This window comes from Lissotriton vulgaris, chromosome 4_1 (genome assembly GCF_964263255.1).
Source record: "Lissotriton vulgaris chromosome 4_1, aLisVul1.2, whole genome shotgun sequence".
Taxonomy (NCBI): domain Eukaryota; kingdom Metazoa; phylum Chordata; class Amphibia; order Caudata; family Salamandridae; genus Lissotriton; species Lissotriton vulgaris.
In genome coordinates this window covers 1,422,123,022-1,422,149,532 of record NC_141691.1, presented here as the reverse complement: position 1 = coordinate 1,422,149,532, position 26,511 = coordinate 1,422,123,022, and the positions used below count along the sequence as shown (strand labels likewise).

Genomic DNA, 26,511 nt, shown 5'->3' with positions numbered 1-26,511 from the left:
TTTTGCCCAAAAACTAGGGGGCAGACCAGTAAGGGAGTTGCTGCAAATTTTTAAGGCCAATTGTGTCTCTACCGGGACACGTGGGGCGGGACTCTGGGGGATTGAGCCAGTGGATGTTATACAACGTATTGAGAATCGATTCTTACGGTACCTATGTGATACATACGGAAGTGGCCCTCCGGTATGTTACGAACATCATTAAATCTGCCCCGGTCTTATTATGGCATAATGTGTGGGTTAATCCATGTACCAGTCCGAATAGAGAGATAATAAAATACTTTTTGGCATGTGATGGAGCTACTAACATCAAATGGTTCACTTATGTTAAAAATTTGTTGCATGAAATTGGACATTCGGAATATTTCTCCAACCCAGACAGTATGGAGAGTGTGTCCAGAACTGAGAGTAAAAGATGGCGAGAAGTAAGATCTAAGAAGACGGTCATGGAGCATGACTCGATAACAGTTCATGAGGGCATTCAGTTGTACCTTTTGGTTGAACAACCCCCTTACCATCATATGCTCCTGACCTATTTTCGTTTGGATATTTTTTACAGACTTGTTACCTTCCCACAGTGCAATGACTGGTCAAGGGAAAAAAGAACTTGTCCTTGCGATGATGTGTCATTTCAGTCAAATATACATTGTACTCTTTTTTGCACTTTTTATAGCCATCCAAGGAGGAAATTGCTGAAACCTCTGCTTGTTTCATGGGGCTTGAGGTCATGTAGAGCGGCATATGAAAAACTGAGAATTTTAGATAATGAGTAACCATTAGTACTGTATCCTCCTTCCTGAGAGCAGTCGTGAGGTATAGAAATACGATGTAAATTGAATTCTGTTCTTTTACTTCCCCAATAGTTGGAATGTTCCCAACCCAACATGATTTTCTATATTAGCTATGGGTATTCTAGTATCCTTTTATCTTTTTAAAGCTCTTAACAAACGTTTTACTTCTTTTTAAATGTGTATGTAATATGAAGTTATTTAGGCTTTATTAGACTTGTTGTTTTTAAATGTAATTTTTATCTGTATGGTTTTATGAATTTGTCTGTGCAATTCGAATAAAGCTTTTGAAATTGATATTCTATGTACCTTTATGCATTTTAATGCGAAATAAAGTTTGTTTGTTGTTGTTGACTATAAATGGGCTGTCAGTGGGTGCACATTGGTGGATAGGGAGTGTTTGTGGGAGGCCATGAGAAACTATGAGGTTCCTGCTGAACTTCTGATGGTAATCCAGGAGCTACATAGTCATAATTGGGCACAAGTAATTAAAGATAAATCTGGTGGCCTAACACCTGAAATAGCGATAAATAATTGGCTTAGGCAAGGTTGTGTTTTGGCTCTGCTCATTTTTACCATATTCCTAGCAGACCTGCCCCCTACTTTGGGGTCTGCAAGAGGCGCAAGCCTAAAAGTAAATGGTAGGCATTTGTCCTGTTTGCTGTATGCCGACGATCTAGTAATATTGGACCAAACCGAGGTGGGTCTACAAAGAAAGCTGAATACTTTCAGCGCATACTGTACGACAAAACGATTAACAGTTCACATGGACAAAACATAAATTCTGTGCTTCGGGAAGAGGAATACGAAGTGCAATTGGTACTTGGGCCAAACCAAACTAGAAATTGTAAATGAATACAAATATATTGGAAAATGGTTTACAAATGTTTTGAAGTGGGATAAGCACCTGAGGCACAGAAAATAAAAGCACAACTGGCGGTATGTTGGCTGAAAAGATTTAACTGCAGTTATGGAGATATGTCCCATAAACCTCTATTGACAGCCTTTAAAGCAATGATTCCACCGCAACTCCAAAACAGTTCAAAAATGTTTTATATTGATTGTAAAATCTCCTGGGATAAAGAGGAAGAGAAATGTTTAAAATCTTTATTGTCCCTCCCCAGCTCAGCAATGATCCATGCAATTAGACTGGAATCTGGCCTGACTGCGTGGAATGTTCAGGTGCATCAAAGTTTACTTCGATTTTGGAATCGTTTGGGTCTTGGGGAGGTCACTAAGATATCTCAATGGTGTGTGAAAGAAATTCAAGTTAGTGAGCGAAAATGGGCTAAAGCTACAAGAAGTAAACTTCAGTCCATTTGTGACTACCTGAAGGTGAAATTAGATCTGAAGACATTACAAATCAATGTAATAAAGAGCGTACTTAAAATGCAGGGAAAAGAATTGTCTAGAGCAATAGACCGGGAGTATTTGATTAAGAAAGTCTCAGTAAAATTTATGAGCAATAGCTGGGAGAAAGACATAAGCTATCCTTACCTAAACATTTTACCAAATTGAGGGTTACGAATGGAAGTCCTTAGGCTAAGAATTGGTATTAACCTGGCTGTAACAAATAGTGCAATAAAATCCGGCCTAATGCAACCTGATGGTAAATGCATGTGTAGGATGGGGATGAAATGTAACATTCTACAAATTTTATTGGATTGTCGAAAATCTTTAAATTTACGTAAATTATGTCTTCGCCTGATCTTTTTACAGTATGGTGTAAAGGGGTGCTTGCAAGCATAGGGGCTTCTTGCTGATATGGAAAATCTAGATATCGCGATAGCCATTGGGAAATATATGCAGGGTGTATATAAGTTCCCTACGTCATAGAGGCTTAAGTGCAGGAAAGTGTATCACAATTTAAAATGAAATATTACTGTTTTTTAAAATTGATAGGAATTAAGTTTTTAGGATAATATGATTTTAACAATAGGAATAAGATTTTATAATGTGCAAACCTTTTAAAATGACAATGTATGAGTTGTGGTTTAAGGACCAAATGGTCTAACTAAACTTTATGTTTTGAACTGAACTGAACTGAGTGTTCATCCCACCCTAATCCCTTCCTTACTCCTCCTTCAGCCCCTCCGATTTTGTAGTAAATAGTCCCCATTTTCCAGCCACTCCCCCCCATTTCTTCAGTTTACTGCTAAAATGTATACTCACTTGTGCAGAGACTCTGCAGTCATGGCAGAGATCTCTGCAGAGAACAAAATAGAAGCAGAGGCAGAACGTCCACATTTAGGTTCATGAATAACATTTTGTAGTACGTTAGTAGTACCACGAGAGTCCTATCATAGTACTACTAAATGTACTGCAAAATTTAATTTGTCAATAGGCCACATTATTATTATACTGTACAATCAAAACACAAAAGAAATTCAAATGTAAAAAGAATCAGACTGACTGGCAAACACCTGCAAAGAAAAAAGGGCCTAGTCATGTTTTATGCCTGTTAATGAACTCTCTCAGCCTGCAGTCACCAGCCATCCAATCAGAAGTCATTCCCCCTTCCCACCATAAAGCTATTACAATTGAAGAAGTACCCTGGGGAAAAAGGGTCTTTTCAGTTTACATTTTATTTAGAAACTATGATATTAAGATATGATGGTAAAAAAACACCAAAAGTAACAACCAATCTCTTCTCAAATATCAATGCATATCCTTCCTATTGCATCACATATCACTGAAACCAAGTTTAGAACAATTCAATTACAATTTCTGTTTATCCTTCTCTATTCTTTTTCAGTAAGTGTGGACCATTGTGTAAATGTGAGAGCATCATGGTGGCTTGCAAAGGTATCTGGACGCAATCCTTCTGGAAAGCTGTTTCAGGAGAATTTATAGGCATGCTGATTTTTGTACTTCTCAGCCTTGGCTCTACAATAAACTGGAGCAATGAAGAGAACCCTCTCCCTGCAGACCTGGTTCTCATCGCACTCTGTTTTGGACTTAGCATTGCAACCATGGTACAGTGCTTTGGACACATCAGTGGAGGGCACATCAACCCTGCAGTGACTATTGCAATGCTCTGCACCAGGAAGATCAGTTTGGCCAAGTCCATTTTCTATATAATTGCCCAATGCCTGGGGGCCATCGCAGGTACAGGAATTCTCTACCTCATCACACCGGCAAACGTGGCCGGCAACTTAGGCATCACTACGGTAAGTACGTTTTTTTTAAACCAACTCCTTCCTGCTTACAAAGGATTGATAATGTATGTGTTCTCTGCTTAAATATTGATGTTGTTTTCAACTTTACTAATAGAAGGATTTCAGGCCAGATCATCAAAGCCTTGTGGTTACAAACCCTGTGATTTGTAAAATCTCAGAGTTTGCAACCACAAATGGGTTTAGTGACTAATTCTGAATTGCACTTACAAGGGGTTGTGAAAGGGGTGTTCCCTCCTAACTAAAATTCAGAATGGTATATATCAGTGGTTTGCAATTGCAATTGTGTCCCCACACCAGTGAAAAAGATTCTAAGAATGTGGTAACAGATTTGCAAAGGGGATGGGGTTTGCCTTGGAAAACTTCCCTTTAGGGAATAGTGTTAGGTAACTTCAGGAGGAGCAGGTAGTTGTCCAGGGGATTACAGCCTACTCCACCCGATGTGTTTCTGAATAGAAATATATTTTAAAACAGCACCAGCTTATTTAAATAAAAAATATTTCCCGTGAAGGAATTACAACTCAAGGGTTGTTGGCTAGTGTTCCTTGCAGGCCACCATTCCTGTATTTGAAGTCAATCACGAGGGGTTACAAATAGTGACCTGCTCAATTAAAATGAATTGGGCAGATCATTCTGTAATCCCGCGATTAGATATTTTGTGAAATGACCTACTATCGTATAGGTCACATCACAAAAACACACGTCTCAAAAAGTTAGTTTAAAAAGAACTTGGTATTTACTTTGGGCCTGAATATGAGTTTGGTGGTGTGACAGAGGGCCGCCACGCCAGTGCCCTGCTGCCAAACTGCCAAATCCGAACTGAGATGCCCACCGTTTTCCGAGTGGAATAAAGGTCTGGTGTCCCTGCATTGACTGACCCATGACAGTGCCTTTCATAGGCTTGTATGAGCCTTAGAAAGGCAGCGCCTGGGGACTGCACATTTCGTTCCTGCGCAGCATGGACTGTTAAGTTCATGCTGTGCAGTAACTGGGGGTGCATGCATACAGGGAGGCACAACATGTGCCCCCTGCACACATTGCCTGGCCATGATTTGCATAGGGCTGGATCCAAACTGGGGTGGCGTGGTGAGCAAAAGAATAATGGATTAAACCCAGATCTTTTTGACGGGGGTGAATGTTTGCATTGTTCTGCATCCCAGCCATCATTTGTTTCTTTTGCTTTTGTCACTCTAAGTGGGAAGTGTATGCCCAGACGGTGGTCCCGTACTCACTGCACCACTGGATTCAAGCTAGCCTGGCTGATGAGGGGTGATGCCCCAAAACCGAACCCAGGATGCTTGTTTTCTGTCCAGGGAGGTCCTGGCTTGGCAGTTCAGGCTGGATTGTTCCCATTGGAGCAGGGTCAAGACTGATCTGCAAATGGGTGGGTCAAAACTGGGGTGGCGTGGTGAGCAAAAGAACAATGGATTAAACCCAGGCCTTTGTGACTGGGGGTGAATGTTTGCATTGTTCAGCATTCCATCCATCATTTAGTTCTTTTCTTTTTTTTTTTACAATACACTGGAGTAAATAGATGAACCAAAATGTTTTTTCCATTTTCATTACCCCTGCTATTAACATCACTGTGTCACTGGCACAGAAATGTTTTGTCTATAATATGTTAGCACTTTTCGTCATCTACGTAGGCCTGGGCGAAGATCTCGGAATTTCGCTACGCAGAACTCCGTGAAGTGACAAAAAAACCTCAGCGGAGTTCCGAAAGTGGTGGAGTGCAGTGCAAACGGATGTTGTCGCTGATCTTCCTGCTGTTTGGGTAAAAAGTCTACCCAAGCTGCAGTTTGCGCCTGCCAACTTACCATTTGCGAGCAGTGAAAAATCTTCGCTGCACTACACAGAGCGGAGTTTTCTGCACTCCGTGAGCTGTTTGGAGTGCAGAATACTCTGCAAACTCCATGAACGAAGCATAATTCACCCCCAGGCCTAATGTACAGTTGATAAAACAACACTCGAAAGTATGCCATTAGGCACAGTGCTGTTTTTTCCCCTACTGTGCCCATATTGGTTCCTAAACCATTCAGACAGTTCAAATATTTAAAAAATATATCTGAATTCTCTCAGGCAAAAACACGCTACCAGATATGTGCCTGCTTTGATCTCATTGAAAAGATAATCATTAGCTGAATGCATTTTAGCACCTATTCCTCTCTATAAAATGGATACTCTAGTTTATTTCTCTTGACAGTGCTCCATGCTCAGCAAGATTTAGGTAAGCCAATTTTGTAACAAGGTATCATCTACAGCATGGGTACTCACAAACTTTCTCTCGGGGGCCAAATTTACAGTGTGGTTTGTGTCCGAGGGCCGCACCGGTGGGGGCGGGGTCAGTGGGGGAGGGGGCGGAGCTAGAGCAACAAAAAAAACTGTGACCATGAGGTTGATCACAGATCCCTGCAGCGGACGCCTTAGTCCACTGAGCCACCAGACCCGGCATACACACATCTTTCTCTCTCTCTCTCCCTCCCTCTCCCTCTCTCATCCTCCCTCTCCCTCTCTCGTTCACTGTGTCTCCCTCCCCCTCACTCTGTTTCTCTCTCCCTCCCCCTGTTTCCCTCTCCCTCCCCCTGTTTCCCTCTCCCTCCCCCTTTTTCTCTTTCCCTCCCCCTGTTTCCATCTCTCTCCCTCTCTCCTTTTCTCTCCCTCACTCCGAGGTCTCCCTCTCGCTCCTTCCCTCTCCCGCCTCCCCTCTGTCCCTCTCCCTCCTCCCCTCTCCCGCCTCCCCTTTCCCTCCTCCCCTTTCCCTCCTTCCCTCTCCCTCCTTCCCTCCTTCCCTCTGTCTCTCTCTCTCCTTCCCTCTCCCCCTCCTTCTCTGTCTTCCTCTCTCTCCTTCCCTCTCCCTCCTTCCCTCTGTCACCCTCTCTCTACTTCCCTCTCCCTCACTCTGAGGTCTGTCTCCCTCCCTCCCTCCCTCTGCCTCCCTCTGCCTGCCTCCCTCCCTCCTCTGCCTCCTCTCCCTCCTCTGCCTCCCTGCCTCCTCTCCCTCCCTGCCTCCTCTGCCTCCTTCCCTCCTCTGCCTCCCTCCCTCCTTTGCCTCCTTCCCTCCGTCTCTTTCTCTCTCCTTTCCTCTGTCTCCCTCTCTCTCCTTCCCTCTCCCTCACTCTGAGGTCTGCCTCCCTCCCCCTCCCTGCTGCCTCCTTTCCTCTGTCTCTCTCCTTTCCTTCCCTCTGTCATCCTCACTCACTCTGAGGTCTCCCTCGCCTCCTCTCCCTCCCTGCCTCCTCTGCCTCCTTCCCTCCTCTGCCTTCCTCCCACCTTTGCCTCCTTCCCTCCGTCTCTTTCTCTCTCCTTTCCTCTGTCTCCCTCTCTCTCCTTCCCTCTCCCTCACTCTGAGGTCTGCCTCCCTCCCCCTCCCTGCTGCCTCCTTTCCTCTGTCTCTCTCCTTTCCTTCCCTCTGTCATCCTCACTAACTCTGAGGTCTCCCTCGCCTCCTCTCCTTCCCTGTCTCCCCCTGCGCCCGGGCTGAGACACACACACACAGTTGCTGCAGGCAGAAGTGCTGGAAAGCAGGGACAGACACAGGACGTGAGAAAGTCGTGCATTTATTGTAGGAGAGGGTAGAAGTACTGGAAAAACCAAAAGTTTTATGCAGTGAACGTAGAGGTGTGTAAAAGTACTGAGCGCTGTGTGGTTAAGGCAGATGGCGTGGGTTGGTCATGCAGTTTGTGAGGTGAAGCCGGGAGGTTTGAATGACTCCTACATCATGTCAGGAAGCAGCAGAGGGTGCATGAAAGCACGGGTGCTGTGGGTGACAGTCGAGGTACTGTTGAGCGTTACTTTCTCTGAGACGAAGACAGAAGAAAGAGCAAGTCTTAGGTATTGTGATGTCTACATTGAGCTCTCAGGAGTTTTGCGAATGGAACACGTTTCCAATGACAACATAATACTTATTGATTTTATTTTAAAGAATCAAAGTAAACCCGCTGTTCTGTGAGTGTCATGGAAGCTGCTTCAGAGGCAAACAAATGTGTACACATAAATAGTTGAATGTTGCGTTGGACTAGGTTTGATGCCTTATTTATGAGGCTGTCACAAGGGAAGCTCCTGTACATTAATCTGCATTACAGGTTCCGGTTAATGCGGTGCTAGTGTGTGCTTCTGACGTCATGCTGCTGTCTCTTTCGAAGCATTTAGTGCGGGATCCGAATTGTTTGCATTATGGAAAGCCACTGGGCTCATTTTACCCGCTACTGACTGACCCCTTTCCCCGCCGGCACACACAGCAGTCAGTACCCTGGTAGTCACCGAGGGCTCTGCTAATATATAGGTGCTGAACAAATGTGTTTTTCAGCAGGAATTCTTTCAGAAATTTGCAAGTTGGCATGTGCTGAAAGTGGCATGGAGGCGAATCTAGGGTGTGCTGTAGCCCTGCTGGGTCACACCTCGTCTATCACAAGTGCCAAACCCCACACCGAAGGGGTGCAGTTCGTTATGTGCTGAGGTGTCTTCCGGAGGCTTTATATTAGTTTTTGTGCTGTTGTGTAGGATACTTCTGTTCAGGATCACACTAATTAGATTACAATAGCACGATTATATATGTGCAGATGAACACACACGTGCACGAACGCGCAAACACATCACCAAGCATTTCACAGGTCGTTAAAAGACCATTCCGATGTTAATGAGGCTTTGTTCACCTCTTTGCGCCCCTGGAGCTCCACTCTGACAATGATAGGAATCGCCTGGCCCCCACAGAGCTGCTGTCTGAGTCGCTCTGCGCAGGGTGTTTCCTGACACTCTTAAAAAAAAATTGAAAACACGGGCGATGTCTGCAGGGTCCGCGGGCCGCCAGGGAAGGCTTGCCGGGCCTCACCTGGCCCGCGGGCCGTACTATGAGTACCCCTGATCTACAGTGATCAATGATGTATTTTAGTGAACGTTTGTAAATGTTTGCAGGTTCTTGCTATCCACATTGACTTGATTTACAAAGATGTTATGGTAAAAAAAACTACCATGTTCTAATGGAGCCGAATCGTGGGGACAGCTATTGCCACAATTTTTACTATTTTTATTAAAAATGTATGAAAAGATCCTTAATGTCTGAAATACCTGATATAGTGAATGTATATTCCCTTCCTGTGAACTTTCCCAGTTTGGTGAATAGAGGTGTAGCCCATATTTTCAGAGCACACTGATCTTTAGAGGAACAAGTTATCTTCATGAGGAGCAGAGCCCACAAGATGTTCTCTCTTGCAGAGGCAAGGCAGCTCTCAATATTATAAGAGATAAGGGTGTGAAAGGTGTTCTGGACCAATGAGCAGGAGGCCCATCTGGTCTCCATAATTGTCAACCATTGTATTAATGGATAAGGTGAGTGACTGAAGGCAGGTACCCCAACAGTAAAGTTGTATCAGCTGCACCATTGAGTATGTCATTTATTAGTGTTGACACCAATGAAAAAGATGCATCTCTAACCTGGCTAGTCAAATACTATTTTCTGCATGTTAACTGTTTAAAGTACTGCCAGGCAATTGATTAGTATTTAAAGAAAAAAGTCTTAGAGTGTACCAATACTTTAAATGTTGTAGATCCCATTTATCCTACACCGCTTCTTTAGGGCTACAGCCCATTACCCCTATATGCTGACAACCATGCCACAGATAATGGAGGAATTCATATCACACAATTTTCCCTCCAAGTCACTCCTCCCATGGCAGGAGCTGCTCCTTGCACTGCTGGCATATTCTTAAATAACAAGCAGCCCTTCCTTTTCCACTGTGGTGAAGGGGTGAAGGTAGTACATCTGCCACTCTGGTGATCAGAACCTCTACCTTGTTAAACACAGTTCAGCCAATTAGAATCACACATACAAACACTCATAAACCTGGAATTGTCAGGTATTATGTCTTTTCACATGGAGAATTTTCCCACGTTCTCACATCCATCAGCCATTCAAATAACAAAGAGTATCATATACACCTTTGTGCAATCCTCATGCTACCCGCAGTCAACTGTCATACCACTCCACATGTATGTTAGAGTGTTGTGCACAGAAATGCCATCAGAAATTAATTTTGGGTCCTAAACTTTATTTACAAAAATATCTGCCACATTCAGTGCAGATTTGCTAATATTAACTCCGAAGGGGAAATATTTTTGTTGATGACATTTAGGACACAATATTTTTGTAAACCAATATTCTGACAATAATAGTCTGTTACTACATCCACATCACCTATAGCATCATTTGTACATCCCCCTACAGAGCAGTTGGACAACCACAAATTAGCTGTCATGTCATGCTCAAGGACTTTATGTGGAACACCTGGGTTTATAAGTCCGTACCAAATCCCTCCAGAAAATTGACCAAACCTTTGCTAGTAGTCATGTCACATTAGATACAAACATTACAAATATGTCCTGTCCATTTATTTAGTTCTAGTTTAGCAGTCAGCAGGGCTTTAAGTGGGATGGGTCCCTCAAGGTCCCAGACCTGGCATGAATTTAAAACTGACATTGAAACGGTCCCTACATGGCCTGATACTGACCTTATTTAACTTAACAGGCAAAAAATCATTGATTGATTTATCAACAATGACTGTAGAAACAATTAAGATAATTATTGTCAGCAATGATTTCAGATGAATGTACACTGCAGTATAAATACTGGCTGGAAACCTACAAGGAAATGCAATGCTTACAGGTGAGTTAATCTGTTGGGTTTGTGTGGGAAGGTGGTGAAGTGAAAAAGGTAAAATAAAGTAAGTATAGAAGGTAATAGTGAAAAGAATGTGCTGAAGAGGAAAGAGATACAATTTAAGATATGCCAACAGGGATTACAGAAAGAAGTGGAGAGACAATAGGCTTAAGTGTCTAACAGAATGAAAGACTTCGGTAGAAGTGGTGTGAATGGAGAACAGGAGTGATTTAGGTGCACCGAAGCCAACAATTGGTGCCACAGACCCAATTAATTTTTAAATCATCTCAGATTTTCAAATGAAATATTTTTATTCCAAATATTCATCACAATCTCATTGTTACTCATTTATCTGATATTGCTAACAAGCACCGGTTAAGCCAAATGGTCTGCCTTGTTTATGTGCAAGTTAGTTATTGTGTGATGAAATGATAGCATGCTCACAAAGAGCACCAAACAACTGGTTGGGAGTGTTGGCATGCAAACTTCTCCTGAATCCAATTCATGGAGCATGCCAACGGCTAGTACTGGGAGTACTGTAGTTCGTATATAGACTGTTGATGCTCTTCAACTGAAGCCATCACTTTGTTTATAAAATTAAGCTGAAAAGCAGATGCTGAAACTTTCTTGTAAGAATGACACATAAGGGTTGATGTTTCAAAGCTTTATATAATGAATTTATAGGCAGATTACATGGAACATGCAATAAGTAAATTAAGCAGCAAATTGTATAAATCATAAGTACAAAAAACTCAATACAGTTTGAGCACAATCCGGCATAGATTCGCCTTCTAAAAGGTAGGGAAAAGGTTTCCTCAACACACAAATCACAAGTCCTTATATAGGACTTTAAACAAACATATTCATACATTCTACACAAGTGCATTGTTTTCAGGATATGCACCAATAGGGAACAAGCAAAAAGAATCATTTTACTACTGAATACATTCAAACATTATCTCATGGTAGTAATACATTGGGTTTGCAGACAATCTCACAGTTTATTCGAGCAATTCAGTGGATACATTGTATATCAATAGCCTAGGACTGTTGAAAAGTCTTTGACTTGGTACAGTGAACATGTCTCTGAGAACACTCTCAGTTTATGATTGTGAATCTTGCAATATGTTTATTTAGAAGGATAAGAACAGCAAAGCTCTTTATGTGATATATTGTGATGTTGTTGCAAAATGGAGGTCAGTGGAAACACAATCTAGGGTAAGCTCAGTATGTGATGCATTGAATATGAAGGAAGAAAAACAACTCTCACAAAACCCTCCAGATGATTTCTAGATAATCATTCCAATTCTTTATTATAAAATACCATTCATTAACTTTGGGTTCTTCTTCTTGGATTCTCCTAGATCCTTCAAGGTGTCATAAAGTTCACTTTGTATTTCTTCAAACTTCACAACAAGCCTCTTTCTATTCCTTCCTCTTGTTACTGACAGCTTCATATACCCACAATGCACACCATTCCATGATGAAAATGCTTTTGCAAAACCTCAAGGAAATAAGCACACATACAATGCCAATAAATATAAGCGAACAATGGTTTAGAAACTATTTCATAATTCCTCCACCTACACTACCAAGCCATTCTCCTATCTCAACCCCTTCTGTGCGCTGGGAATTCCCACGCTGTGCAGGCTTTTCCATTAGTGGGTGGGGATTCCGATGGCCGGGGGCCATCCTGAGCACACGCACATGACGCGTGACGGCTCCCGGACGTCGCGAGCATGAAAGAGGTTAACAAATCCCTTTCCAATAGATCCGAATATAGATCCTTACCCTTCCCACGCACCTCATTCTTCCAGATCAGTTAATTCATGCGTTCTGGTTGTAATGTTAGGAGTACAGCTGTTGAGATGCTTATCTACACATGGTATTAAAGCACAACATTCCTGAGCGTGAATGAATTTGCAAACTCCACCTTCCTTCATGAGGAGTAAATCTAACGCAAGACGATTTTGCATAATCATAGCTCTCATTTCAGGAAGTTCTTTATTTTATCATTGTTAAAGCACCTGGAGTTTTAGTGGCAAAGTGAACTAAGGTGTACAACTATCTAATCTGTTCTTAGTTCAATGCCACTCCTATGGATGGTATGTGTTTTTCAAAGATATTACTAATGATCTGTTTACAGCTATATTTATCCATCCTTATGTATTGCTCAAGAGGAAAATATGTAATTAGTATGATAAATCTTTGGAAAAACTAGTGCTGCATAACAACTACCTGTTCAGTTGTATGGTAGCTGGAAATATGCCGACTTGCCACATACATACAAGATCCCCTTTATATTTACTTCTAGATTTGAAAATGTTTTTCCCTTAACTAAATAGTTGTGCTCAAACTGGCTCGATCCTAAATTCTCAGCAGTATCATTTGCCTCTGGTTGCCATGTTAGGCATAAGGATCACTTCTTGATCACATCAATGCTTCATCTAAGGGGTGGTTGCTTTAGTCTTTTCACCTTTCCCAATCCAATGATGTGTTCTGCACTTGTCTTTCCTTATACTCTTTCTTCATCTATCCTTATATACTCATTCAATTCATCTATCAATACCCTCTCATCTTGATATTTTTTGCAGGTTACATCATGCATGCTCTGATTAGTAGTGCTCATGTTACTCACAGGGATAAAGCATTTAATCATATAGTCACGCTGATTCCTTGATTGACATGTTTTGTAAGAGGAAGAAACATGTTTAGTGGCCCACATATACAGATTTTCACCACTGACAATTGGCACATCTTCCAATGGATCATCAAAATTGGAATAAAACAATTTAATGGTATCTTGTTGATAGAAAAGGTTTGGGAACACAGAGCAGGAGTAGGCGTAAGACAAGGGTAAGTGTAAGTATGCAGAAGCTAGCTTACAGGAAAGAGTAGACAAAGCAATTTTCCACTCCCATAACTTTCAAATATTCAGCCTACATTTAATAATATACATTGTAACTATACACACTCTCATGCGGGGAAATATGTGGTATGTTTCACTTGGGCAGAGAAAGGTTGCATGGGCTACAGGTTCATGAGTAGAGTTTGTTGAAATATGAGCAATATCTCCTCCCAACAAAAAAACATTTAACATCCATCCATCGTGGAAACAGATATGGCAACTGCCAGGCTTACAACAAGCAAACTTTCTCAGCAGTGCTGTGCCATGTTTACTTAAATCAGAGCAAGGAAATCTCAGATGCTGCACTAACTCTTGTTAGTTCTCTAGTTGCTGCCCTATCATCGCTATCCTATCTTGAAGGCTACCAGGATCTTTAGTCTGCATCAACTGGAGGCCTAGAGGATCTATCACCCTCTGACTGTTACCCTAAGTCTCTGGCAGTCCTTCCAATATTTGTCAGTAGAGAATAGACTGTCATTGTAGCTTGTCTTTGTCTTCGGGTTGGCTTGCCAATGCCAGTCAGGCAGTTGTCAGAGTCAAACTTGATTTGGCAGAGTATGTCCAGACTGGGCCTGAATGCATCCTATTGATCTTTCTCTCTATGTTTGGTCATTTGGTGCTGCTCAAGTCCAGGCTTTCCTTCACAATGTCAATCTAGTAAACATGTTCATGTTCCTCTAACTCACTGTCTTCCCTAATCGTCACTGGTCTCATCGTAGGTGTCAACAATCTTTTCGGGGTGGTTATAGTTTTTGGTAAAACCATTTTCAGCTGGCTCTCGATTCTTGGAGGTTCTTGATATCGCTGGCTCTGAGGAGGCTGACTCACTCTCCAAGGTAGAGCTTCCTTGTCCTGACCCACCTCTATTCCTTGAGGGATTTACTACTGCAGATTAGTTTTGGCCTTCCATTAATTTTTGCTGTCACAGTGGATGCAAATTCTCAATCCAGTCTTCGGTATCACAGTGGTTGCTGAAACAACAGCACTGCCATCAGTCTCTTTCTCCAAGTGATGCTCATGTGATTGAGACTGTGGACCCTCAGCCCGGTCTTCCTCTTCTCCCAAAGCCTCAGAAACCTCAACCCTGGGCCGACTTAAGGAATTAGTGGCTATTGGCTCCGCATCTTCCTCTTCTTATCCTCTTGGTATGGGAGGCATGTATCCCGTTTAGCAGACCAGCACACTTGAAAGCAGTGTTGTTGACCAGGATCACCTTGGTAGGGCCCTCTCCAGTGCTCCTCCAAGCAAGACCTCTGGACATGCTTCTTGATGTGAACCCAATTGCAGATCCTGTCCTGGAGAACCTCGAACAGCTGGAGTAGCGGCATCGACCTGATGAGAGAGAGAACGCACCACATCAGACAATCCCTTGCAGCAGTCAAGGACCAGGTCATCTATGATAGTCACAAGAGCAGATGCTGGGACAGATAGCAGTAACAAAGCTCTCACCATCAGCACTTCCTGAGGAGACAATCCAGTTATCTTACAGGGGTACTTGAGATGCGCATTCGCAACAAGGTAAGAGAGTCAGGCCATTTCAGCAATGTAGAGGCACAGGCTTTAGCCAGCTTACCCTTCATTTTCCCATTTAAGTTCTCAATAATACCTGATGCCTCAGTCCTATAACTACAGTGAAATCTCTGATCAATCCCTAGGGCTGTTTTTGTTCCAATTCAAGATGAACTGGCATAACGAATCGCAGCATCAACTCCAGCATCAATAGTTTTGCAACAGTTAGGCTGTCACATCATCAGGTGGGATATGCCTCAACCCAGCCTGAAAACAGACACATGATGATGAGGATATATATCAGATGGTTGCATTGGACCACCTCCACAAAGTCGATTTGGAGACAGTTGAAGGGACCATCAGACTTTCCAATGTAGCTCATGGTCACCGAAACGCTTGCTCACATTTTGTTTTTAGCAGGGAATGCAGCCCTGGCAAACATTCTCTGCCATTGTTCTGTAATAAGGATTATACCGATATAGTCAGAAATGATACACCATTCTGTCTGTGCCCAAAGGTGCTGGACCATGCATGTGTCACACAATCGCAGGCAGGAGGGAATCAATACCTGGCATCCCTCACACATCCCATCTTTTCCCATTAGGCGTTCTCTAACTCTAGGGAGGTATATTGCTTTACCCTCATCTCACTGAAGGTGTGTACAGTATTCAGTAATATGTTGGATACAGTTTCTTTTTCTGCATTACACTGTTTTTCTAAATAAGGTGCGAGATTTAAGAGCACTGTATCGAACAATTTCATCTCCATAACGGTTGCCTCTGGTAACAGACTCACTGCCACTCTTATGTGCAGCACACTTCACCACAGCAATTTCCTTTGGAATTTGCAGAGCATCTAACAAATCTGAAACCTACAACCTGTTGTTGATGGGTTTACCAGCTGATGCCATAAATCCTCACTGTGACCATATCTGGCTAAAGTCTTGCAAAACTCCAAAACCCATAAAGGCTTTCGGGGTAAATAGTGATTTGCAAGCCTTCTGAGGTGCAGCAGACTCTGGGAGGGCAATCAGTTCAACTCCTTGAGCATATGTTACATGGCACAAGTAAGACGCTTCTACAACTCCACTCAGTGTACATACAGCATAACCAGCTCTTTAAATACAGCATTGGTCTCTCAAACGAGACCCATAAGCAAAAAGGGTATGGTTAGACTCGGTTAGGGGGTATATCCAAAGAGTTACTGGATCCCCCCACCTCAAAGGTCATCTACTTGACCCTATTTTTATTAATAGTGATATATAAGAGGGGGGTTCCTATCCCTCTGCCATCGTCAGACAATTTTTTATTCCACTTTCATGGGGCACCACGGATCCACCCTCCTTACTCTGCAGGGTTAGTAGCCAGAAACGCATGAGGTCTAATCTCTCATTAGAACAGTGGGTCTCAGCTCTTGAAATCACCAGGCTTTCCTTCGACCCAAACCCAAACACTGCCAATGATAAATTTAACAAGTGGATTGAGTCCTCTCTAGATATGTTCTCCCTAACAAATCCACCCGCACAAAAGTCAGGATCAATATCTCTCCGTGGTACTCCCCTAAGCTCCGTGAATATAAACAAGTCTGCAAAAGACTAGAAAGGAAATAGAGAAGGGACTACGCAGTATCAAGCTAGCTGAAATACAAGGATGCCATCAAAATCTATCAAGCTGAAATTAAATTTCCACAAGTCACCTACTATGAGGAAAAAATCAGCCTTGCGTCCAATTCTCATTGGGAAATCCTCTGCATTGCAAAGACTCTTCTCAAACTCCCCTCCCCACAAGCCCCCACTGATGGCGCTCTCGTCCACTGCAATGTATTTGCTGAATATTTCCATTAAAAAATTCTAGATATATACATCACTTTCCCGCTTGCAGCTTGCCAAAATGACCCTTTGGTTATGGATACCGCTCCTCAATGCACTAAGCCTCTGTTGGAGGAAATCCCCTTGATAGACCTCAAGTCCTTAGAAACCATCTCGGCCCTTGTAAAATCGGGCTCTCCCACAGATCCAGCTCCCCCTCCCGCTCTGAACCAAGCTGCTGGAACAATTCTTCTAGTGATACTGGAATTGATAAACTCCTTCATCTCTACTGGATTAGTCCCTCTGCCCTGGAAATATGCCATGGTAAAAGCACTGCTCAAAAAGTCCAATCTTGACCCTGACCTCCAGGGTAATTTTCGACCTATTTCCCATCTTCCGATGATTAGCAAGATCCTTGAAAGACAAGTTAACTCAGTCCTGTTCTGATTTTTAGAATCCCACAACCTTCTGAAGGTTAGCTTAGCGGTGGTGGAAGAGTCCAGGAAAATTCTGGGCCAAGGACGTACAGCGGCCATCATCTTCCTGGACTCAGTGCCACTTTCGACACTGTCAAATACAACATCTTGATTCTCCGACTCAGGAGTCTTGGAGTGTCTGGGGGTGTCAATGCCTGGTTGCAGTCCTTCCTAGAAGACATGTCTTTTTAGATCTTCGAAGGAGACAACATCTCTAAACGTATGTCCTTCAGCTGCGGTGTTCTTCAAGGATTGTCCCTGAGCCCTACATTGCTTAACATATACATGAGCGCACTGGCTGAGATAGTCCATCCATTTGGGATTTAGATAGTCACATACGCTGATGACACGCAATTAGTGGTGACCCTAAACCAGCCGGATAATTCATCTTCCGGCCTGGGCACCTGTTTGGGAAAGGTCGCTAAGTGGATGGAGCTTATGTTCTTAGGCAATTCTCCTACCTTCAATTCAGGGTTATTGTGGCCAAACTGTCTTGGCCCCCCTCCGGATGGCGATACGAAGAGACAATAATTATTTCTCCTTGTATTTTGCTTTTTCTATGTGTGCCTAATTCTTCAGCACACATAGAGAGAGCAAATCCTTAATATTGATTGTTTATGTGCAGGAAGGTCTCCCTTCCTGCACATAAACATTTTCCCCTGCAGTGCAGGCACCCTTTCAACATGGCACATATGTGCCTGCATTGGCACTGGGCAGCGTTTTTAACGCCAGACCTAAGGGAAATATAGGGGTACGCCATATTTTTGTAAAAATGTTGGAGTGCGGTGTTGCCAAATGTGGTATAACACCACGTTCCACCATTTTTTGCAAATATTCCCCTATGGATACTGCAGAAGGATCACTGACACAGTATCAAAAACAACATCACAATACAAACATTTTGAATCAAAAATATCAGTTTCAAAAATATGGTTTCCCTATACTTATAATGGTATGCACAAATTATAAAAAGAAATACACAATTTCACACTAATATCATTAAAAGAAAAACATATATATTTAGTTTAAATAACAAGTCTTAAATATTTTAATATACAACATTAATATAATGTAATTTAAATAAATGAAAATAATATTTAATGCTATATATAAATATATACTTATATAAACATGCACACTTGTGTGTGTTTATATACACATATAAAATGTAACACTATTATTAAAAATCTATATTTTACACTATGCTAATTTCTTGGGGTATTTTTCATAATTTAATACTATAAAAAGCAGTAGGATGTTATAGTTAGGAGTTCGACCTAGTTTCAATAGGAAAGATGTCATTCGTTTTTCTAGTTACTTGGCACAACATTTTCAAAACTAGTTAGCCACTGACTTCAGCTGTTGTTTGGAATGTTTAGGGGAGATTGATCAAGCAGGGGCCAAAAAAAGGGGGTCCTAAAACACGTTTTTCTCTTGCAATTTCCCATTGGGATTTTATACACAGCAAGAGCTGCAGGATGGAATGACATCAAATTTGGCAGAAAGCTAGCTCTTAGTTCAAGAAGAGACCTGCTGGTAATTTGGTGTTAATCCATACAGTAGTTTTTGAGTTATTAAAGAAAAAAAAATATTTATATCTAGGGACGTGAATCCTCTGCGGATCCGACAGATCTCATGATGAGATCTGATTGGATGCCAACAATTCAGCCATGAGTTGTAGGCAGCCATCTGGGCATTCAGCCGAGTACAAAGAAAAATAGTATAACAATACATATGGGGCAGGATAGGAATACCCTGACTCCCTAGCCCTGTTGTTGGGGGTCCCAAAAAATTCGCTCCTGGGGCCAAAAATTATTTTTTTACAATTTTTACCACCAATTCAGGGAAGATTTGCAAATCTGTGGTAAAAATCTGTAAAAGACTAGCGCAGTTAATATTTGAGGCCCTGTTGTACTCGGTTCCAGAGGAATACATAGAATTAAGGGGATGTTGGGTGCATGTGGCTCCCTTCCCCAGGCCAATTCTGGCCTCAGGGACCCAATTCCCTGGGGCCTGTCTGATAATAGAAGGGGGATTGGGACCTGTGACCCCCTCCCTGGGACAGTTTGCACCGGGCATCACCCAGTGCCATCTTCTAAAATACAATTGGAGAGGGGCACGGGCCCATCTCCTGGGAAAATGTTGGCCCCCTGGGACCCCTAGAAGTTCTGTGGAGGACGGGGCACAGAGTTCCTTTCCCCAGGCTGATTTCATAGCTTCTGGCCCTATCCCCTGGAGCCCGGCCAGGCAGAGAAATGGGAAGGGGTCCACAGGGTCCCCCTCCCAGAGCCATTAATGGCCAAAGGGACCTCATATCCTGGTACGTTTTTAGCTATGTTCTGGGGCCCCACCCCAGGACATAGCGATTTCCCCACCTGCACTGATGCTTACAGATAAAACTGTGTTTGCTCTCACTTGGGAGGATCAATTTCAATGCTCCTACCAAGCTAGAGTAAACAAGAAATCATGTTGTGATGTCGGCAGGGAAACAGATCTGAATATTGCCCACAGGAAGCAGTGCTTTCAGCTTCGCCCTGCAAACGGTAGCAATGCCACCCCTGCTGGGAGCTAGCTGGGTCTGCGGGCGCTGTTCGGTCTCCTCCAATAGGAACACTCAGTACCCTCCCTTAGTTGGCTGGTAACAGGTGGATGGTGGATGTAAATGTAAATGTAAATGTAGTTGAGCTTATATAGCGCACAGCTACCCGCAGTGGGTGTCCCGGCGCTTGCTTAGGGAACCCGTCCTGATATTCCCCTGTGTGATAGCCCCAGCGGGTATCCACAAGGTGAAAGTCAGGCATCCCGCCGCGAGGGGCCGTTGTGGAGATTAAGCAAGCTATTGCCCAGAGTCGCAGAGTGTGAACCCGTGAGTCGAGAAGGCACCGGAGCGAGAATTATCGAGTCCGTGGAATATTTAGCCCAAGACGCGCCGAGGCGGGGAATTGAACCCTGGTCCAGGACCGATCTCAGCTTCCGGGTCTGCCGCCTCTAACCCCTGAGCCACACTTCTCCACTGGTGGATGGTGGCCCTGGTGCCAAAATCAGCCTGGGAGGAGGGTCATGTGGACCTCTCCACCTTTTAGTATTAGCCAGATCCTGGCAGATGGGGTACCCATGGCTTATATTAGCCCAGGGAGGGGGCTATATGTCTCCTCCCCCATTAATGATTGGACTGCACCCCATGGCAGGGGGTCGCAGTGGCCAAATTCTGCCTGGGGAGGGGGGATGCATGCCCCCTCCCTATTTCAAAAGATAGGCGGACACGGGGATGGGTTGTCCTGAGCCAAATTTGCCTGGGCAAGAGGTATGCATGCCACCTCCCCCATAAATCCTGCAGTGGGCCCTAATGGAACGGCTCCCCGTACCAAAAGTGGCCCAGGGAAGGGGGCCTCATACCCCTTCCCCTAAAAAAGTATGGCCGGCCCTCAGGGATAGGGTCCCCGCTCCAAATTCTGGCCGGAAAGGCGTCTGCATGCCCCCGTCCTGGGTTAGCTGCCTTTGTGGGGCAGGCCACAGGGCCTGACAGCCTAGAAATGTTCTGAAAAAAAGAAAGGTTGCAGGGACATTATAGTTAGGAAACCTCATTAAAAAACATAGACATTTACTGAAAAAAAATAAAATTAGAAAACCTGGTGACAGCGACATGGCAGGGACGTTATAGTTAGGTTCAGATTTTACACACACAAAACCATAGAAATTCAGCAGTTGTAGTTAAACTTTTCTCAATAAACTAGAACTCTTGACTTGAGGTAACTATAACTTGTGCTCTCGCCATGCACTACTAATTACCTCACATGTTATACAGTCATGACATCTTATGTGACATCATTGATAATATCACTGCAACAGTTGCAATAAAATTATTGATGAGAAACCTGTGCATGGAGGGGGCACAAGTTACAGTTACCTTAGGCACAATCCTTTGTTTTTTAGAGAATTTCTAAGTTTTGAAAGTCTATTTCCTAACTAAAACGTCCCTGTATCATTTGTTATTTCAGTTAACTTCTAGGGTTTTTTAATCCCGACTGTAGGGCCTGCAGCCAACCCCATGCTAAGCAAGCCTTTGGCTGTGCACGACAGGACGTTTTCCACAGGGCCTGGGCTGCAGTCAAGCCAGGTGGCCAACCCCATAAAGGCAGTGAAAGGCAGGAGGGGTGCAGAAAGAAGTAAGAGAAGTGCAGAAAACCAATAGAGGTACAGAAAGAGGCAAGAGAGGTGCAGAAACAGGCAGAAAGGTGCAAAAACAGAGATGCATGAACAGGCAAGAGAGGTACAAAAAGAGAAAAGAAGAGTGCAGAAAAAGGCAAGAGGCGTGCAGAAAGAAGCAAGAGGAGTGCAGAAAGAGGAAAGAGAGGTGCACAAAGAGGCAAGAGAGGTATAGAAAGAGGCAGGAGGGGTGCGGAAAGAAGGAAGAAAAGTACAGAAAGAGGCAAGTGAAGAGCAGAAAGAAGCAAGAGCAGTGCAGAAAGAACCAACAGAGGTGCAAAAAGAAGCAAGAGCTGGACAGAAAAAGGTAGGAGAGGTGCACAAAGAGGCAGAATAGGTACAAAAAGAGGCATGGGTGCAGAAAGGCGGAAGAGAAGTGCAGAAAGAAGCAACGGAGGTGCTGAAAGAGGCAAGAGGAGTGTAGAAAAAAGGTAGAAGAGGTGCACAAAGAGGCAAGAGAGGTACAGAAGGAGGCAAAAGGGGTGCAGAAAGAAGGAAGAGAAGTGCAGAAAGAAGCAACAGAGGTTCTGAAAGAGTCACAAAGGGTTCAGAAAAAGCAAAAGAAGTGCAGAAAAAACAACAGAGGTACAGAAAGAGGCAAGAGAGGTGCAGAAACAGGCACGAAATGAGCAGAAAGATGGAACAGGGGTGCAGAAAGAGGTAAGTGAGGTACAGAAACAGAAAAGAGGGATGCAGAAAGAGGCAAGAGGGGTACAAAAAGAAGCAAGAGCAGTGCAGAATGAACCAACAGAGGTGCAAAAAGAGGCAGGAGAAGTGCAGAAAGAGGTAGGAGAGGTGCCCAAAGAGGCAAGAGAGGTACAGAAATAGGCAGAAAGGGTGCATAAAGAAGGAAGAGAAGTGCACAAAGCGGAAAGAGAATTGCTGCAAGAAGCCACAGAGGTCTATAATAAATCAATAGAAGTACAGAAAGAGGTTAGTAAGGTGCAGAAAGAAGCAAGAGTGGTGCTGAAAGAACCAACAGAGGTGCAAAAAGAAGCAAGAGCAGTACAGAAAATGGTAGGAGAGGTGCACAAAGAGGCAAGAGGGGTACAGAAAGAGGCGGGAGGGGTACAGAAAGAAGGAAAAGAAGCGCAGAAAGAAGCAACAGAGATGCTGAAAGATGCAAGAGGAGTGCAGAAAGAGGTAGGAGATGTACACAAAAATGCAAGAGAGATACAGAAAAAGGCAGAAGCGGTGTAGAAAGAAGGAAGAGAAGTCCAGAAAGAGGCAGAGGGATTACCAAAAGAAGCACCAGAGGTGCAGAAAGAAGCACAAGCAGTGCAGAAAGAACCAACAGAGGTGCAAAAAGAGGCAAGAGGGGTGCAGAAAGAGGCAAGAGAAGTGCAGAAAGAAGCACTTGAGGGGCAGAAAGAGGCAAGAGAGGTTCAGACAGAGGCTCAAGAAGTGCAGAAAGATGAACGAGAAGTGCAGAAAGAGGCAAGACAGGTGCAGAAGGAAGAGAGTGAGGTGCAGAAAGAGGCAAGTGAGGTGCAGAAAGAGGCATGAGAGGTACAGAAATAGGCAAGGGAACTGCAGAAACAGGCAACAGACATGCACAAAGAGGCAAGAGATGAGCAGAAAAAGTCAGAGAGGTGTAGAAAGAGGCAAGGGAGGTGCAGAAAGAAGCAAGAGATCTGCAGAAAAAAAGAAACAGAGGTGCTGAAAGAGGCAAGTGAGGTACAGAAAGGGGCAACAGACGTGCAGATAGAGGCAAGGGAGGTGCAGAAAGAAGCAAGAGATCTGTAGAAAAAAACAGCAGTGGTGCTAAAAGAGGCAAGTGTGGTGCAGGGGCAAGAGAAGTGCAGAAAGAGGCAAGTGAAGTACAGAAAGAAGACAGTGAGGTGCAGAAAGAGGAAGAAAGGTACAGGAAGAAGCAAGAGAAATACAGAAAGAGGCAAGAGAAGCACAGAAAGAAGAGAGGTTTGTGCACCATTAGTTCCAGTTTGACACCCACATTTTGCAATAAATAACAAATGAGGTTTGCAAAGGGACTTCCACCATGCTGTAACATATGACGCTGCATTTTTCGGAACATTTGAGCTGTTTGAACTAGAATCAAGGATTTTTTTGTTCAAATCTACAGATTAGGCACCAGATGATGGAATATTTGGCAAATGAGGAAAATGTTTAATTATGTGAAAATTGGTGCAGCCGAACAGTCACATAATTCCAGTGGCCGTGCTCATACCTCCGACTAGGTTCAGAACTGCTCCTCAGTAGTTCCTTCTTTCATTGTGTCTCATTAAGTTTATAGTTTAACTTCTATGGAAATGAGGAAGACTAAACCTGAGGTTACCACTCCACAACACTGACTACAATACCACATAATTACTCTCCAAAACACATAATCCCACTCCACATAATTCCTATACACTAAATACCACATACTTTCTATTCACATAATTTCAGTTCACAACATACTACATAATTCCACTACACACAACGTACATCCACTCCACACCAAAAAAAATGAGTAAAAAACTTTTACATTTACTACACCAATAGCTCTAACTCTCGCAAATGTGAAACCTATTACATTGCAAATGCCTCTTTAACTAGTAGTCGAGTTTGCAGAGTGGTGGAGAAAGGGTTATGGGCCTCGGACCAGCGCTCAGGAATTCCACTCCATAGGACTTACAGGAGGTACTAGGAGGTCATCTTAGCCCCCAAAGTCCCTCAGTAGTAAAGTGGACTTCATCCCCCATCCCGTAGTCTGGCAGGAGGTGTGTTTGCAGAGTGGCGGAGAAAGGGGGCGTGGCCTCTGAAGACGTTTTAGCAATCCCACTGCGTGGGACTCACTGGAGGTAACAGTAGGGGTAGTTGACCCCCAAGGACATCCCTGGAAGCCAACTACCCCTCCTATTACCTCCACTAAGTCCCACACATCAAGATTGCTAAGTTCTCATAGCAGGCCACGTCCCCTTTGCCCACCACTCTGCAAACACACTCCCTGGCTCGCTCTTGGATGGGGATTGAAGTCCCCTTCGCTCCTGGGGGTCCTTTGGGGCCAACTAGCCTACCTCTTACTTCCAGAAGGCTCCACACAGTGGGATTGCTGAGAGGTAGACACAGGCCACACCCCCCTTTCTCCACCCCCTTTCCTCCTGAGGGTCCCTGGGGTCCAACTATCCCTCGTGTTACCTCCAGTAAGCCCCATTCAGCTGGATTGCTGAGAGTGCTCAAAGTCCACACACCCTTTTTACACCACTCTGCAAACGCAGCTCCTGGCGCACTGCTGCTCGGGGGATAAAGTCCACTTGTTTCCTGGGGTACTAGAGGTACCTGGTGGGCCAGTGGGGCCCCAGGGACCCTTAGGAATGAAGAAGACTTAATCCCCAAACCCAAAATGCGCAAAATGCGCCAGGAGGCACGTTTGCACAATGGTGTAGGGAGGGTGCGGGCGTCCCGCAATATCGACTTTTCTTTTTGGAAGGGGGGCTGTGTGGCCTCCCTCCCTTATTTATTTTTGGACCCTGTGGACCCCATCCCCGGGCCCCAGTATATTAACTGTTTAAAAAAAACGTGAAAGGGGCCGTGTGACCCCCCTTCACTTGGCCACTTCTGGCCCCGTCGACCCAATCTTCCAGGGCCTGGCCAGCCTTGAGATTTGGGGGGTTGCATAGCCCCCTCCTGAGGCCAATTACGACCCCAGGGACCCCATCCGCGGGGCCCTGCCTGATTTTTGAAGAAAACAGGAGAGGGGTCGAGTGGCCCCCCATCCCTGGGTCACTTTTGGCCCCGGGGACTATCCTCCAGGGCCTGGCCTCTTCGTTGGGGACCGTGGGGGGAGATCCAATGCCCCCATGGTCCCTGCCAGCTCCCTGCCTCCTGTGGGAGCCAGCACTGCTATTGGGCAAGGGAGCTGCTAACGGGACTATGTTAACGTAATGGCTGACACAGTTCATTATAAGCAGCCCTTTAAATCTTTCATCGAGGCGCAAGACACTAGAGCGCTAAATACACATCGACATGTCCCAGTTCATCATCCATTTTTGTCCCATCAATGTTCGTGATTTTCGAGTAATATTGCCCATTATTTTTGCCATGCCATGTACATGAAGCATAATCTCATCCACTTGTGCAAGTCAAGATCATTGCACGTGCATTACATATCTCTCAAATAACATTATGCAGAGTATATTTCAATCACATTTCTGAACACATTTTTGCCCCTCAGCTTGAGTGCATGTAAATTTGCAATTCCTATGTTCATGATTTCTTCTGGCTAATGACATCATAATGCTACATGTTATTGTAAAATATTTTGTTTTCCAAAGCCTCTCATCGAAGAAGAATTCTAAAGCCCACACAGCAGGACTTCGGCATTTTTATACGGGGCCTATCATAGCCGGTATGAGGATTGAATAATTACTGTTTTCTGAGGTGCGATCTGTTGGATGTATGACGTTACAACGCATACCATTACAACTACCTACCATTACAACGCGACCATTACAACGCATACCATTACAACGCATAGCGCTTTGAGGTGCTGGATAGTGGTAAGTATAATTTACTATTCTAACTCCAGTCCCCGTGGACCCTAGGGAAGGTGTTGGATAGTAAATTATACTTATTCCCTATCCTAGAGCGCCCCCCAGCGCAATGCGTTGTAATGGTATGCGTTGTAAAAGTCACGTTGTATTGGTAGTGCGGAGTAAAAAATGCGTTGTAACAGGTGTATACCGATCTGTTAGACACCACTACCGCTCCTCTGTATTTTATCATGCCACATGTATACTCTTCAAATCCAATTGTCTTTTCAAATTGACACGTGCTTACTTAAAATGCTTTTTCAATACAATAATTTCGTTCAATTCACTTTTCAAAGTGACAAATGCTTACTTAAAATGCATTTCCAATACAATTTCATTCATTGTCCCATTTCCCACATCAAATGGTATGCACATGTTCAAAATAGCCATTGCGCATTCCCAATTATATATAAGTTTGTGTCAAAGGAAGTGACCCATGCTATGAAATGAGAGGTAT

The 26,511-nt window shown here is 43.9% G+C and overlaps 1 protein-coding gene across 4 annotated transcripts in view; it reads left to right on the top strand.

Annotated features, from left to right (window-relative positions):
* LOC147724070 (aquaporin-4-like) overlaps positions 1 to 26,511 on the top strand; it is a 212,821-nt gene that overhangs the window by 138,267 nt on the left and 48,043 nt on the right. For all 4 annotated transcript variants that reach the window (XM_086965668.1, XM_086965669.1, XM_086965670.1 and 1 more), the window contains exon 2: positions 3,541 to 3,955. In XM_086965668.1, coding sequence (XP_086821794.1) covers positions 3,541 to 3,955 — 415 coding nt within the window. The remainder of the gene's footprint in view (positions 1 to 3,540; positions 3,956 to 26,511) is intronic.